The sequence below is a fragment of the Pelophylax lessonae genome (assembly GCF_965119305.1).
Source record: "Pelophylax lessonae genome assembly, chromosome: 3".
NCBI lineage: Eukaryota > Metazoa > Chordata > Amphibia > Anura > Ranidae > Pelophylax > Pelophylax lessonae.
In genome coordinates this window covers 203,913,062-203,928,036 of record NC_138770.1, presented here as the reverse complement: position 1 = coordinate 203,928,036, position 14,975 = coordinate 203,913,062, and the positions used below count along the sequence as shown (strand labels likewise).

Here is a 14,975-nt window from a genome sequence, read left to right as displayed (position 1 = left end):
AGCAGCATGGAGTAGGAAGCTAGTGACCAGAGCTCCGCCGGCTGATTATCCTGCTCTCTCGTTTATCCTGCATCCCGGACCCTACCTTTGGCTCCACAGTGTCTTACTTGTGTCCTGACGCCCCGGGTGTTATGTCACCTCCAAAGAAATCCACGGACACTGCGGCGAAGCTTGATAAGTTCCGCCGCCTGGAGAAGGACAGTGCTGCCCAAGATGGCGCCGTGGTGGGAGCGGGGGGGGAGCGTGGCGGCTGCAGACACTGCCCGTGTCCTGGATGCGATCTCTGTGTGCCAGGCTTCCCTTACAGCGAAGATTGAGGAAATCAAGGTAGACATCTCCCTGATCCGCCAAGACCAGCAGAAGATACGGGACCGAGTCGACGAGGCCGAACAGAGGATCAGTGGTGTGGAGGATTCCCTGCCCCCCCTGCAGCATGTCTCTGATCGTCTCCAGCTCCAGGTGAGCCAGCTTCTGGTCAAGCAGGATGATATGGAAAATCGTCTGAGACGATGCAACATCAGACTGATTGGGCTGCCAGAGGGGGCTGAGGGCAGGGATCCGGCTGATTTTCTGGAACGTCTCCTGACCGATACCTATGGCCGGGAGGCCTTCTCCCCCACATTCACTGTGGAACGTGCCCATCGTTTGTCCGGGAAGCCCCCTCCTCCGGGGGCGCCCCCCCGCACCTTTATTGCTAAGATGCTAAACTACAGGGATAGAGACACCATTCTCCGCCTAAACAGGGAGAAGGGCAGTATCCCCTTTGGGAATGGGAGGATTGCAATTTTCCCCGATTTTTCGGCTGAAGTGCAGAAGAAACGAAAGACCTTCCTTGAGGCCAAGCGCAGACTTCGCGTCAAGAACATCAAGTATGCTATGCTGTTCCCTGCCCGCCTACGGGTTGAGGGGGAGGGAAGAGTGCAATTTTTTGATGATCCTGAGGCTGTCATATCGTGGATGGAACGCCTGGACACTCGGAACTGAACTCTTCTCCCGCAAGCTCTTTTCCTTGATGCCTGCAAGTGACTGATTTTTCCACAATATCCTTTTCCTGCCTGTTGGGTTATTGGATGGAGGGAGGCTTTGTATCCCCATTTGATGGGTGGCTATGATAATTACTGGCTTGAATGGACATGCCTCCTTGTGTACTCTCCAGCCACCTGTTGTCCCACCGATTTCTTACTCAGTCTGGAGGAGGACCTTGCTGTCCTCCGCAGTGACTCGTTTGTCTCATATGCCTGCATTTTCCCCTATGTGCCTACCTCCTGGTCCCTGCCGTTTCTCTGCTCCTAGCCTGTCTCTACCTTCTCCGCCTTCTCCTTGGATGACTCGGGTTATCCTGCTGGATGCTGCTATCCGTGACTATGGCCGGCGAGCCCTGGTCTTCTTTTCCCTCCTTTTTCTTCCTTTTTCTTCCCTCTTCTTTTCATACATGTCCCCCTCTCCTTCTCCCTTTCTCTTTCTCCCTCTTTCTCTGATGGTTTTCTGCTTCCCGGTGGCTTCTGGGAATTCTTCTTCCCCCCCCTCCCCCCGTCCTCTTCTCTTTTTCCACTCTATGTGTTTCTTTCTGGTTCTCTAGCTTTTTCCTACACTTGTGCCTTGCTACCCAGCGAAATTTCGCCCGCAAGCTCTGTGACTGACAGAGCTGCGCACCAACCACCCCTCCACTGTCTGTGTGGTCAGTGGGGGTTTGTGCCCAGGCCGTTGTTTTTCTGGGCCAACTGCTGGACCTGCTTGTCCTATTTCCTCTTGTGTTTTTATTTTTTTTATGTTTTGCAGGTCCGGTCTTTGCTGTGGTTGGATTGGGAAATGGTATGCCCGCACATGTTTGGGTTGGTGCAGGGCAGGGTGGGGGGTTTTGTTGTTGTTTTCTTTATTGTTCACGTTTGCTTTATGTCTGTGGGAATGTATATCAAGTATCCTGTTATGTCTTTCACGTTTCCGTGCAATATCTCAGGAACAGCTATATGCCTGCCTGACCGAGGCTACTCGCTTACTACACTTTATGAGGTTTCCCTTTTTTTTCTTTTTTTTTTTTTTCAGGTCGAACGGGACCCCCGGGGCTCCTATACTACCTATCTCCCCTAGTATTTGATGGCTCAACTTAAATTTCTAACCTGGAACGTCCGGGGATTGGGCGATAGAATTAAACGCTCTGCAGTGTTTGCCTATCTTAAGGGTCAGCGAGCGGATGTGGTGGTGCTGGTCGAGACCCATCTGGAGGGCCGTCTCCAGATGGCGCTTCGACGCCCATGGATCGGCTGGACGTTCCATTCCGTGTTTACTTCCCATTCCCGTGGAGTGGCGGTGTTGGTGGCCAAATCGGTGCAGTTTGAGCTTCGGGGATCCCTAGTAGACCCTCAGGGTAGATATGTATTTCTCTCTGTGCTGCTATGTGGGGAGCCCTTCCTACTCATGGCATTTTATGTGCCCCCCCCTTTCTCGTCCACTGTCCTTACAGAGGGTCTAGATTTTATGTTGTCAAACCCCCATATTCCAGTAATCTGGTTGGGCGACTTCAACAATACCTTGAACCCCTCCCTAGACAGATTACACACGACGGCTCCGCCCTCCCCTTTACCCACCACGACTAGGTTTGCTAGACTGTTGACGGAATTTAACCTGTTTGACTCCTGGAGAGCCATGTACCCTGACAGACGGGCCTATTCCTACTACTCCTCTGCTCGTCAATCCATGTCTCGTATAGACCTAATATTGGTCTCCCCCTCCCTTCTCCCACGCCTGGTGGGTGCTGGATTTTCGGCTCGTGGGTTATCGGATCACTGTCCCTATTGGGTGCAGATTGGCTTTGGCCGCGACCGACCTCTCCCGGCGTGGAGGCTCAACCCTCATTGGCTTGGGCTTCTTCCGGCGGAGGCGGATGTGGCGTCGGTTTGGCGACAATTTTTTGTGGACAATGCCCACTCTGCCTCCCCGTCAGTGGTCTGGGAAACGTTTAAGATCCATGTCCGGTCCCATTTAACAAATGCAATTAACAAGCTCAAGTCCGACTCTTTGGAGAGCTATCGCAGCGCCCTGCGCGGTCTGTCCGCGGCGGAGCAGGCCTTCCAGGCGGCTCCTACGCCGGAGGGAGCTGCGCAGTTCAAACTAGCCACTAGGGTGGTGACACAGTTGGAATATGACCGGGCCCGCAGGAAGCTGTTTTTCCAGAGGCAGAAGTTGTTCGAGCACGGCGAGCGAGCGGGTAAGCTTCTGGCTTATTTAGTGCATTGTGAGGATAGGCCCCCTGTGGTGATTCGCTTGCGCTCCGCGCAGGGAAACCTAGTTACTGACCCTAAACTGGTGGCGGACTCCTTCCGGGTGTATTTTCGGGATCTCTACACTTCTACGGCCCCGGCGGATAATTCCCTTATGGACGCCTTTTTGGCCTCGGTGGTCTTTCCTCAGTTGAGTGCCGAGCAGGTTGAGTCTTTGGAGGCCCCGCTCAGGGTGGAGGAGGTCATGGAGGCCATAGCGCAGTTCTCGAGGGCTAAGTCACCCGGCCTGGATGGCCTCCCGATAGGATTCTATTCTCTGTATATTGAAGACCTAGCCCCACGCCTGCTAGCGTTGTTTGAAGATATATTTGAGACCTCTACCCTACCCCCGTCCATGAGGGAGGCTCTGGTGGTTCTGCTACCCAAGCCTGGTAAGGACCTGCAGCGGCCTGAGTCCTACCGGCCGATATCCCTCCTCCAGGTGGACGTAAAAATCCTGGCAAAAATCTTATCCATTAGGGTCAACAAAATTATTCTCTCATTGATCCACACTGACCAATCAGGCTTTATGCCTGGCCGCAATACTTCATTTAACCTGCGTAGGCTGTTTATGAATCTGCAAGCCGCTCATGACAATAGGGGAGCCAGGGTGGTCGTGTCCTTGGACACGGCCAAGGCCTTCGACTCTGTGGAGTGGGGATTTCTCTGGAGATGTCTAGAAAACTATGGCTTTGGCCCGCGGTTTGTCCGCTGGGTGCAGGTTCTTTACCAGGCCCCGGTGGCCAGAGTGCTGGCCAACGGCTGGACGTCTGATAGCTTCCCTCTTAGCAGGGGGACGCGCCAGGGATGTCCGTTGTCACCGCTCCTGTATGCCTTGGTGGCTGAACCTCTGGCTATTGCTATTAGGGGTCACCCGGATATCACAGGCCTCCGCGTTGGGCCCCTGGAGGAGAAAATCAGTATGTACGCTGACAATACGTTGCTGTTCCTCGCTGACCCGGGGATCTCGCTACATGCTGCACTCTCCCTGATTGGCCGATATGGTCAATTCTCCGGTCTGAAGATCAACTGGGACAAGTCCCAAATTTTGCCTATTGATGATATTTCGTCATTCCCTTCTGATCCCGAATTCCCCTTATGTAGAGTAGACCGCATTAAATACCTGGGGGTTCAGGTCACGACAAAGCCGGCAGACTATGTCTCGGACAACTTGTTACCCCTCCTTACTATGGTCAAGGCGAGGACTCAGACATGGGCTAGGCTACCGTTAGGGGTGATGGGTCGCGTTAATCTGATAAAAATGGTGTTGCTTCCTAAATTGCTCTGTGCTGTGGCATTCTCCGATTTATCTTCCGCTCCGGTATTTTCTTCAGCTGGAGTCTCTCCTTAAACCGTTTGTCTGGGGAACTTCCAGGCACAAACTGTCCTGGCGGAAGCTGAAGAACGCTACCACTCTGGGAGGTCTGGCTCTCCCTGATTTTAACCTATACTATATTGCGGCGCAGCTGTCCCATTTTTTCCATTATAATTCCTCTGATAGAGATAGATTTCTAGCGCTCCTGGCACCTACTCGGGCCCATGCACTCACTGATCCCCTTTCTCTTATTGTCTCGGGTGTTCGGGGGGCGGATCACAGGGATGGTCGGACTTCAATGCTATATCAATACAGGAGGTTGTGGGACGTTGTCTCCGACAAACTGGCTCTCCCTGGACTCCATGACTACACTCCGTTGTGGTGCAATGCGTCCCTCCCTGAATTCCGAACTATCCCCGATGTGCATGTATGGGTACGACACGGTATCATCTTCCTATCTCATATCATTGCGGATGGAACCCTTAGGAGCTTTGAGTCCCTAGCCGGCCAATTTCACCTCCCGCGTACTATGCTCTTTCGGTACCTTCAGCTACAGCATGCGTTCCGCACGCAATTTCCTCTTCCGGTGCCAGCTCTGCCCCCGGTCCCAGTACTTGAAGTGGTTAGTTGCTCGAACCCTAGTCACCTCATCTCGATTTTATACACTATGCTGCATGAGCCGGCCTCTACGGTCCTTGCGTATACACCTAAGGCTAAGTGGGAGGGGGATGTGGGCCCTCTGGAGGACGACGAGTGGAGTGACGCTCTGGATGCCTGTAAATTGGTCTCCCCTAAACTGTCCGACCGACTTACTCAGACGTACATCCTACATCGTGCATACCTTACCCCCTTATTGACTGCCAAATACCGACCGAACGCCACTGACATCTGCCCTATGTGTGGCCGGGAGCGGGGAACTTTTTATCATTTGTTGTGGAGCTGCCCCGAAATCCAAGGTTACTGGGCTCAGATAGTTAAATTTCTTCATGACACTATGGGCTCCCCCCTCTCGTTGTTCCCCAAACCATGTTTGTTGGGAATTTTCCCTGATACCAGTATGAATAAATTTACTACTATTTTTCTCCACGAAACTTTGTTCTCCGCCCGGAAAATGATAGCGCGCCGTTGGATGCGTGACAGACCCCCTACGTTTCATGACTGGCTCAAAGAAGTTAACGCTACTGTACCATACAAGAAATTGCTGTACACACATCGTGGCTGCCCCACAAAATTTAATAAGATCTGGGATAGATGGACGCAGGCCCCAGAGACGTGTGTTTAACCTGGGTTCCCTTCTAAAGTTCCTCTGCATAGATGATCTACTGCCCATCTGAGGTACGCCTCGGTCTTCATGCCTTATATTCTGAATTTGTTCCATACTAGTGACGCCTCCTTGAATTACATTTCACATTGTACTTGTTATTATGCTTTTTTTTTATACCTATGTCCAGCTGTATCTTATGTTGCTTATTCCACTACCTGTGATTCACTGCATTCTCCTGTTATTGTTGTTTATACATATTTGTGCAATAAAGACTCGTTTGATTAAAAAAAAAAAGGGGGTTGGGAAAATCTACTGATAAACTAGAAAGCCTCTCTTTTGAAGAATGTGTAAATCTAAAAAAAACAGCCTTCTCTTCAATCTCGCAGTTTTACAGACTTCTATCCTGTACTAAAATATCTTAGTTGAGTTTTACTGCATAGAGCTTGCACTACACATTGTATGCATTAGAAGCTGCAGCAAGTCTCGCAGAGCCCAACTCATTTCCTGGCTGGGGGACCTCGATCACCATCTCTATTCTTGGTCTTACTGTCCCTGGCCTGCCCTGGAGCCTTCATTCATTGGATTTCAGTTCTTTGTCATATAGGATCATCATCACATGCAGGCATAACCTTGTCATATAGGGTCATCATCACATGCAGGCATAACCTTGAGTGGTCTGCATGCAAATCATTATTATACAGGATTTATTTAGCGCTAATAGTTTGCACAGCGCTTTACAGCATGAGGGCAGACAGTACAGATGCAATACAATTCAATACAGGAGGAATCAGAGGGCCCTGCTAAAATATATATATATATATATACAGTTACTCAGAAAAGTGAGTACACCCCTCTTATTTTTTTTAAATATTTTATTATATCTTTTAATTTGACAACACTGAAGAAATTACACTTTGCTACAATGTAAAGTAGTGAGCGTACAGCTTGTATAACAGTGTAAATTTGCTGTCCCCTCAAATAACTCAACACACAGCCATTAATGTCTAAATGGCTGGCAACAAAAGGGAGTACACCCCTAAGTTAAAATGTCCGAATTGGGCCCAATTAGCCATTTTCCCTCCCCAGTGTCATGTGACTCATTAGTGTTACAAGGTCCCAGGTGTGAATGGGGAGCAGGTGTGTTAAATTTGGTGTGATCTCTCTCACTCATACTGGTCACTGGAAGATCAACATGGCACCTCATGGCAAAGCACTCTGAGGATATGAAAAAAATTATTGTTGCTCTACATCAGGGGTACTGAATTAAAATTCATGGAGGTCCGCTTAGTAAAATCTTTTTCCAGCGGAGGTCCGAATCATGTTTGTGATTTGATTCAGATCCTTTACATTACAGCACCCTCTCCTAGGCGTTGCCATCTCTGCAGCTGGGGAATGCAGGTGAAACTGCACATGTTCCCGGCCCACAGAGGAACACGCCACACTTCAGCACAGCTTGGTGCTGCGCAATTTAAAAAAAGGGCCAGGGACTTGTTTTCCTGCATTTCTCATGGGTAGTGCAGTCCATTAAAATGAATGGGCTGACCTACCTGTGACACTGAGCCCCATATCACAATCCCATCCTTGCATCCGTTCCACGTTGTCCACTGCACATCACAGTTCCCTCCCCCCTTTGTGTTATCATACCCCCTTAACATCAACACCCTTCTTATCCCCTCATTACAGTACCCAACTCCCCTACATTACTATCCTCAGCCTACCAAATACAGTACTCAGCTCCCCCACATTGTCCTCAGCTCCCCATTAACGTATTCAGTTCCCCCCCCCCCCCCTGACATTATAGTACTCAGCCTTAACCCCCATTCCCCCCACATCAAAGTCCTCAGTCCCCCACACATATCACAGTCCTCAGCCCCCCATACACATTAGAGTACTCTTCTTTGCTGTACTCAGTGTCTCTCCCCCTTCCTACATTACGTCTCCCCTACCTTACACAGCCAGGAGAACTCGAGGCATAGCAGGTCTGGAGGAAGGAAGCTGCAAGATGGTGATTGGTTGCTTAGACTGCCATTCATCTTGGCAGCCAATCACTGACTGTTCACCTCGGGCAGTTCCCGCCCTCCCTTCAGAACTCACGCTGTCGGCCCTGCAAGTCTGCAAAGAAATCACAGCTGAAAGGAGAGCAGGCTGATAAATTGCATGACAGCTGCGGTCCGGGAGGGGGAAGGATGGGGGCCGGGAACGGACCGCGGGCCGCCATTTAGTGATGCCTGCTCTACATAAAGATGGCCTAGGCTATAAGAAGATTACTAAGACCCTGAAACTGAGCTGCAGCACGGTGGCCAAGACCATACAGCGGTTTAACAGGACAGGTTCCACTCAGGACAGGCCTCGCCATGGTCCACCAAAGAGGTTGAGTGCATGTGCTCAGCGTCATATCCAGAGGTTGTCTTTGGGAAATAGATGTATGAGTGCTGCCAGCATTGCTGCAGAGGTTGAAGGGGTGGGGGGTCAGCCTGTTATTGCTCAGACCATACGCCGTACACTGCATCAAATTGGTCTGCATGGCTGTTGTCCCAGAAGGAAGCCTCTTCTAAAGATGATGCACAAGAAAGCCCGCAAACAGTTTGCTGAAGACAAGCAGACTAAGGACGTGGATTACTGGAACCATGTCCTGTGGTCTGATGAGACCAAAATAAACGTATTGGGTTCAGATGGTGTCAAACGTGTGTCTTCTCCCGGCTCTCATTGGATTGGCTGAGAGTCAGTCAGAACCTGTGAGCAGAGAGCCGAGGCAGCACCGAGCAAGGCTGTGTGAATAGCTGCAAACAGCCCGGCTCTGGAGCAAGCCCGCACGAGTGCTCCTGTGGGAAGTGGCTTCCTTTGGGGGCAGGAGCCAGCTAAGGGTGGCGGCAGGGGACCCAAGAAGAGGATTGAGGGTGCTCTGTGTAAAACCATTTACACAGAGCAGGTAAGTGTGAGCTATTTGTTTTTATTTAAAAATAAACTTTTTAATATCACTTGTTTATGTTGCATAACCTTGTTTTAATATGTTTAAGACCTTGGTATAGTCCAATTTAATTTAGTATAAATCTTGACATCCTATGTATTTTGTACATTTTTTTCTTTTTTGGACATTGAAGATATGCACATATTGCATTTAGTAACAGGGCTACTCTCTTTCAGTGTGGGACTACAGTACAGGCAGAGTGGGAGCACCTTTGGTATGTTCTGAGATAAAGCTCAAGAACTGGGAAGAAGGTAAGTTAAATTGCAATAATTTTGCACTTGTTCATATGTATGGAGTGTCTGGGTCCATAATTGATGTGTACTGTGATGCACACATGTAATCACAGTTGTAACAGACCACAAACTGCTTGAAGGAATTCCCTGCATGTGTTTAACCAAGGACTTCCAATCTCCCACCTTATGTGGTTCAAGTCTGCTTTCTGGAAAGCAGAATGCACCCCTAGAGGCAACTCTTACACCCTTTTTCTCGGGCCTAGTCTTTAGGTGTACATCGCCATGTTTTACACGTTGATCAATGCAAATTGGATGACCTGCAGGGAATTTATGCTGGCCACTTGGCACCATGTTACACCGTAAAGAAGGATGTAACATGGTCCTAAAGGTGGAGTGTAACCATTTAAGTAATGAATTAATCCAGTGTTTTAAATGAGCAAGTAATGGTTCTATATTGAATGTAATTTTGATGGAGGACAGGGTGATTCCAAAATATGGGCACTTATCCCCAGCTCTGTACTTAAATATCATACATTCTCGTAAACATTTCAGATTTCAATGAAAGTTAGTTTGGCAGGAAATGACTTTTGAAGATCATGATAAGCTCAATTCCTGTGTGACATGTCATGTTATTCCTAAATGTATTTTCTCATGATTAGGGTCAGCAGTTTTTCAATTTGTGAGGATTAATCTTTGTGGGAATAATTGCATATTAATGTGACAAGAATTTGATATTTCTGTTTCATGTTGGTAAATAGTCTCTTGTGACCTGTTGTGTTGCCTGATCTCTTCCACAGGTGGTTACTTCAATACGGACAAGCCATTTCCCAGAGGGGAAATCTTGATTGGTGGACCTAATGTTACAATGGGGTATTACAAGAATGAGCTAAAGACAAAGGAGGACTTTTGTGTGGATGAAAATGGTCAGCGCTGGTTTTGTACCGGGGATATTGGTGAATTTCACCCCGATGGCTGCTTGAAAATCATTGGTAAGAAGGTATTAAGGATCCGACGTTCCTGTTGTGGCGTTGGTTGTAAAATAGGTCTATAACAGTTACTGAGATCTATGAGAGGGACCCCCAATGCTGAAAGAACTCCTGTGTGAAGGATTTTTTTTTTTTTTTCCCTTCTTCTTCTTCTTTTTTTTTTTTTTTTATTGATTGAAATCGTCCTACTGCAGTTAAAGTGGTTCTAAGGTAAAAAATGTTCCCTGACCTCCAGTCAGTCAGAGCCAGTGAGTAGGTGGCAGGGCCGAGTGATGCTTTGTGTGTCTATGGACACAAAAAGGCAGCTCAGGAGCAAGCCTGCACCAGTGCCCCCATTTAGCAAGTGGCTTGCTATGGGGGCACTTGGGGGGGAGGGGGGGCCAGGAGTGTTGGCAGGGGACCCAATAATAGAATTGGGACTGCTCTGTGCAAAACCATTGCACAGAGCATGTAAGTATGACATTGATTTTTACTTTTTTTTTTTTTTAATTAAACATTCACAGTCACTTTAAGGTAAGAATTGCTCAACAGAAATTAGTCATGTGGCGTTTACTTTTTGAGCTCATTCATAAGTGCTGAAGTTAAAATTCATTACTGTGCACTTAACTATATTGGTTGTGTTTGGTGCGCCCAGAGGTTGCGTGACCTAGCCAATACTCTCTCAGCCTATTGAACAAGTTGTAGAAGATGTGATGGGCAGATTCCAGTACTATAAACCATAGCTATATCTCTCCGTCCATCGGTCTCAGAGAGACATCTGCTTGTCTATGGTTAGCCTCTCTACTGTTCTGAAAACAGTTTTAAATGAGTTGCAGATAGACTGCAGTTTTCCAAGGGCCTTTGGTTCTTCAACAGCTGAATTGCTGCTGCCACATTATGAAGTTGATAAAGAAAACATTACAGCTTTCCCTAAAGGTCCTTTTTCTTTTGTTTTTTAGCATGAAATATTAACTTCTGGCATATTACTGTTACTATTGGTTATTTGCGGAAGTGTTAAGGTACCCTTTTCCAGAGTTACTCTTCAACGCCTGTTAACAATATTAGGCTTTCCAGTAGTCTGTGTACTACCTAAAAAGTCAATCAAATCTCTTCTATAATCTAGCAGCTCTTTAGTACTTTGATAATTGTAGCTGATTTTGTATAATTTGTAGGTTGTACTAGTCATTACTAACAGAACTGTCTAACACACTGACCCAGTTACTAAGCTCTTGCATTTTCTGCCTAAAGTAAAACTCCAGCAAAATGCTAAATACACAGCTGAAATGCATGTATGTTCATGGTTTTACATGCCAAGATATGTGCCAGTCTTAAAATTTACACACATTTTTCACACTGTACCACCATACAGGAGACACTTAGTTCATGGATAAGAAATTTATCTTTCTGGTTCAGCAGTTTCTTATGTCAACACTTCAATGGACAGTGAATCTGCATCATCACTGCTGTCCAATGACACAGGAAGCAGTTATGTTAAACCAGTGCATCTTTCTGACTAGCAGAAATGTGTTTTACTTTGATGGCTGGCCACAATTAGATAAACTAAAAGCAAGTTCACATGCATTATGCTAATGTATTTTCAAACAATTTCGGTGGCTGGAAGCCAAACTAAGTCACATTTTTTCCTTTTGGAGTTTATATTTTTCAGGTTTTTTTTTTTCTCCCTGAGACTGCATTTCAGATTTTTTCTCTTTTCCAGTCTGTGCAATTGGGGGTTTGTGCATCTCTGGAACAGGTAGTCATAGACAGCAGTAAAAACATAGAAGTGATAACCCTTCCTTAGTTTACTAAAAGTGTGTTTTTGCTTTTATTTTCTATCCTGGCAAAGTCAGGGGAAATCTCCCCAGTAGGGACACAATGGCAATAGAAAATGGCAGAAGTAACCATTTCTTCCTTCATCCAAAGCAAAATAAAATGGTATGGCTGAAGACAGGCTTTTAATGCTTTGATAGATTGCATGGGTGAATTTAGTGGCCAGCAGCCATGTTTAATGGGAGCGAGTGCACATACTCCCATTGATGTATTCGAAAAGGCTCCAAAGAGACTTTTTAATTCTTAGTCGCAGTGTTTTTCTGTGGAAGATCTCTCCAGCCCTAGAGTCAATTATTTAGGCTATTTTAGATATATGAAATAGTTATTTTTAGACCCAGCTTTATTCTTACAAAATTAAGTGTACATGATGGCTTCCTAGACCATTGTTTATATCTGAGTCCAAACGCCTTGCCTTTTTTGATTTATCCTCTATATTTTCAAGCAGGATAATTGCCATCTTAAAGCCTAAGTTAACCTAAAACAATAAAAAAATCAGCACAAATGACTCTGCTCATCTTCACTGATATGTGTCCCTTGTACTTTTTTCTCCTTTCGCTGAAAAATTCCTCCTTAGATGCCCCCCACTTCAGCTCCGTTTATCTTTGGGTGTGGAGGAGTTTAATATAACAAAGGGTCTAATAACAGGCAATTTAGAAGAGTTCCCAACTAGACTATGCCTGCTTTTTCTGCCTTGGAAACAAAACACATTCTATGAATGGAGGACCTGCAAATAATTGATAGGGTCCTCCCTCTCCATTCATAGATTGTGTTTCAAGCATTGAAGCTATAGTACCGGTTTCTTTTGAATGGAGCAAGTGAACTCTTGATTAGTTCCTGTCACAGTCCTTTAGTTTCCGCCGCAGCGGAAGATTATGCGGGGTGGGGATTTGTAAGAGGAAGATTTCAGCAAGAGGACAGATCTCACTGAAACTGCCTCTCCTTAGCACACATGTGAGAGAGTGACAGGGACAGGAAACAGAGATTTAATAAACTTATCAGGCCATTGCTCTCTGCTATGGGGACATCAGGTGGGGAATCCTTCCAGCTCTTCTCCCTGACTGGTTAACCCCATGGGGAGGGGCAGCCCATCGGTGTCCCAGCCAGAGGGGAGAATTGGGAGTCAAGGTGTACAGGGACCTAGTTCATGATCTGCAGTGATATAAACAAATGACTTCTAATTCATATAACGCCTGTAAAGTTTATATGCCTTTGTCTATAATTGAAACAATAATTGGCTTTTTACTGTTTGCACATGAATGTACTTTATAGGCTTTATATCATTGCAAGGCTGTTTGAGCACTATTCTATTTTTCAGTAATCTCAATGTACAGTGTTGTGAGAATTAATATAACTCCTTATTTTCCTTCTGAAATTAAAGAAACTGTAATACCTTTCCTCATTTGCTTGCATGTTGGATATCGAAGAGTTCTTATTCTAGGTCTAAGTTGGTAAAATCACATTCCTAATATATTCTAAGTCTTGTGATAACCGCAGCAATATAAGGTATCTCACATGTAAGATTGCCATTTTGTGATCTCTTTTTTTTTTTTTTTTTTTTTTTTTTTAGACCGGAAGAAAGACCTGGTGAAGCTCCAAGCAGGGGAATATGTTTCACTTGGTAAAGTGGAAGCTGCTTTGAAAAACCTCCCCATTGTGGATAACATCTGTGCATATGCAAATAGGTAAGAGCAGCCACCTGATCTGCAAATTGATCTGTTTCCTGCAGCTGTTGACATATTGGCTTGGCATTTCTATTTTAATAGGACTACTAATATTCTGTGCAGATAAATATCTAGGAGTGGACATTGAAGAAGTGCAAGAGTAGTTGGTAGAGATTGAGTCCTACAACACAACACAGTCCTAATATGTTGGGTGTGGATATCACAATGAATAGGGTGTCTTATCTACATCTGGTTTTCAAAAAAGTTGTTTTGATCTAATGATAAAGGTTGCCATAAATTCTGTTATGGGGTGACTTCTGAAGTTCTGTTAGGATGACTTGTTATATTTGCTATTCACCACAGCCTCCTGTTAAAGTGAGAGATGTTATCCATTAGGAGGGAAGGTTACTGGTGAGGCATCTTGTAGTAATTTTTGTGCTAGAATATTTTTTTCTAGCTTTCAGACTCCTTATTTAGAATTGCCTGTCTTTTTACTACCTTATGTAGAGTGGTAAATTGGATTAATCATACACATTTGAAAATTGAATGGCTTTAAAGTGTCACTAAATCCACATTATAAAACTCATATCAATAAATGCTGTATTACATGCTGTACATAATCACTATGAGATTTGTTTTCTGTATTCTGCAAAAAAAACCCGGTTGATCCTGCTGCTCTGTCTCCACCTTCTTTTTATGTCCCCAATTCAGCTAGGTATTTTACAGCTGTAGTGACAGCTCTGCACATGCTCAGTTTTCACTGCTGAGCATTTCCTCCCTATCGCATATTAGCAGCCCATGTGACTATAGAGTCAAACATGTGAGTGTATACACAGTGGTAAATGACAGCCCCCTCCCTCCCACTTTCCTTGCCTCCCTCCCTCCCTTCCATCCCTCCCTCCCTTCCATCCCTCCCTCCCTTCCATCCCTCCCTCCCTTCCATCCCTCCCTCCCTTCCATCCTTCCCTCCCTTCCATCCTTCCCTCCCTCCCTTTCCCTTTCCCTTTCCCTTTCCCTTTCCCTTTCCCTTTCCCTTTCCCTTTCCCTTTTCCTTTCCCTTTCCCTTTCCCTTTCCCTTCCATTCCCTCCCTTCCTTCCTCCTCCTCCGCCATACACACTAACCAGCTAAACCCAATGGGGGCCGGATATTACATGTAGATTAATAGAGGAATCGCCTCCCTCGTATTCTAAGACAAAGACTGGAGGGGCGTGACCTAGCCTGTGACTGGCAGAAATCTACCCATGGCATGTTATTTCCACAAAATAATAAAGATTTGTTTTGAAATATATTTGTATGCCAATTTAAAACAGTTTGAGTTTATTTTTACTCTGTATTCCAAAGGGTGTTTTTTTGAACATGTGACCAGCAGCAGAGGGCTAGAAGCTCCTCCTGCTTATGTTTCCCTGCAGACAGGCTGGGAGAGAGCTGGGTCATGTGACAGCTGTATATCGATTAGGAAAAAGGTACTTGGATGTGTGTTT

General features: G+C 46.1%; 1 protein-coding gene across 1 annotated transcript in view; it reads left to right on the top strand.

Moving 5' to 3' along the window:
- ACSL3 (acyl-CoA synthetase long chain family member 3) overlaps positions 1-14,975 on the top strand; it is a 177,715-nt gene that overhangs the window by 147,128 nt on the left and 15,612 nt on the right. Inside the window, exons 11-13 of the mRNA XM_082249393.1 lie at positions 8,981-9,055; positions 9,835-10,026; positions 13,400-13,514. Of these exons, the coding sequence (XP_082105519.1) occupies positions 8,981-9,055; positions 9,835-10,026; positions 13,400-13,514 (382 nt within the window). The remainder of the gene's footprint in view (positions 1-8,980; positions 9,056-9,834; positions 10,027-13,399; positions 13,515-14,975) is intronic.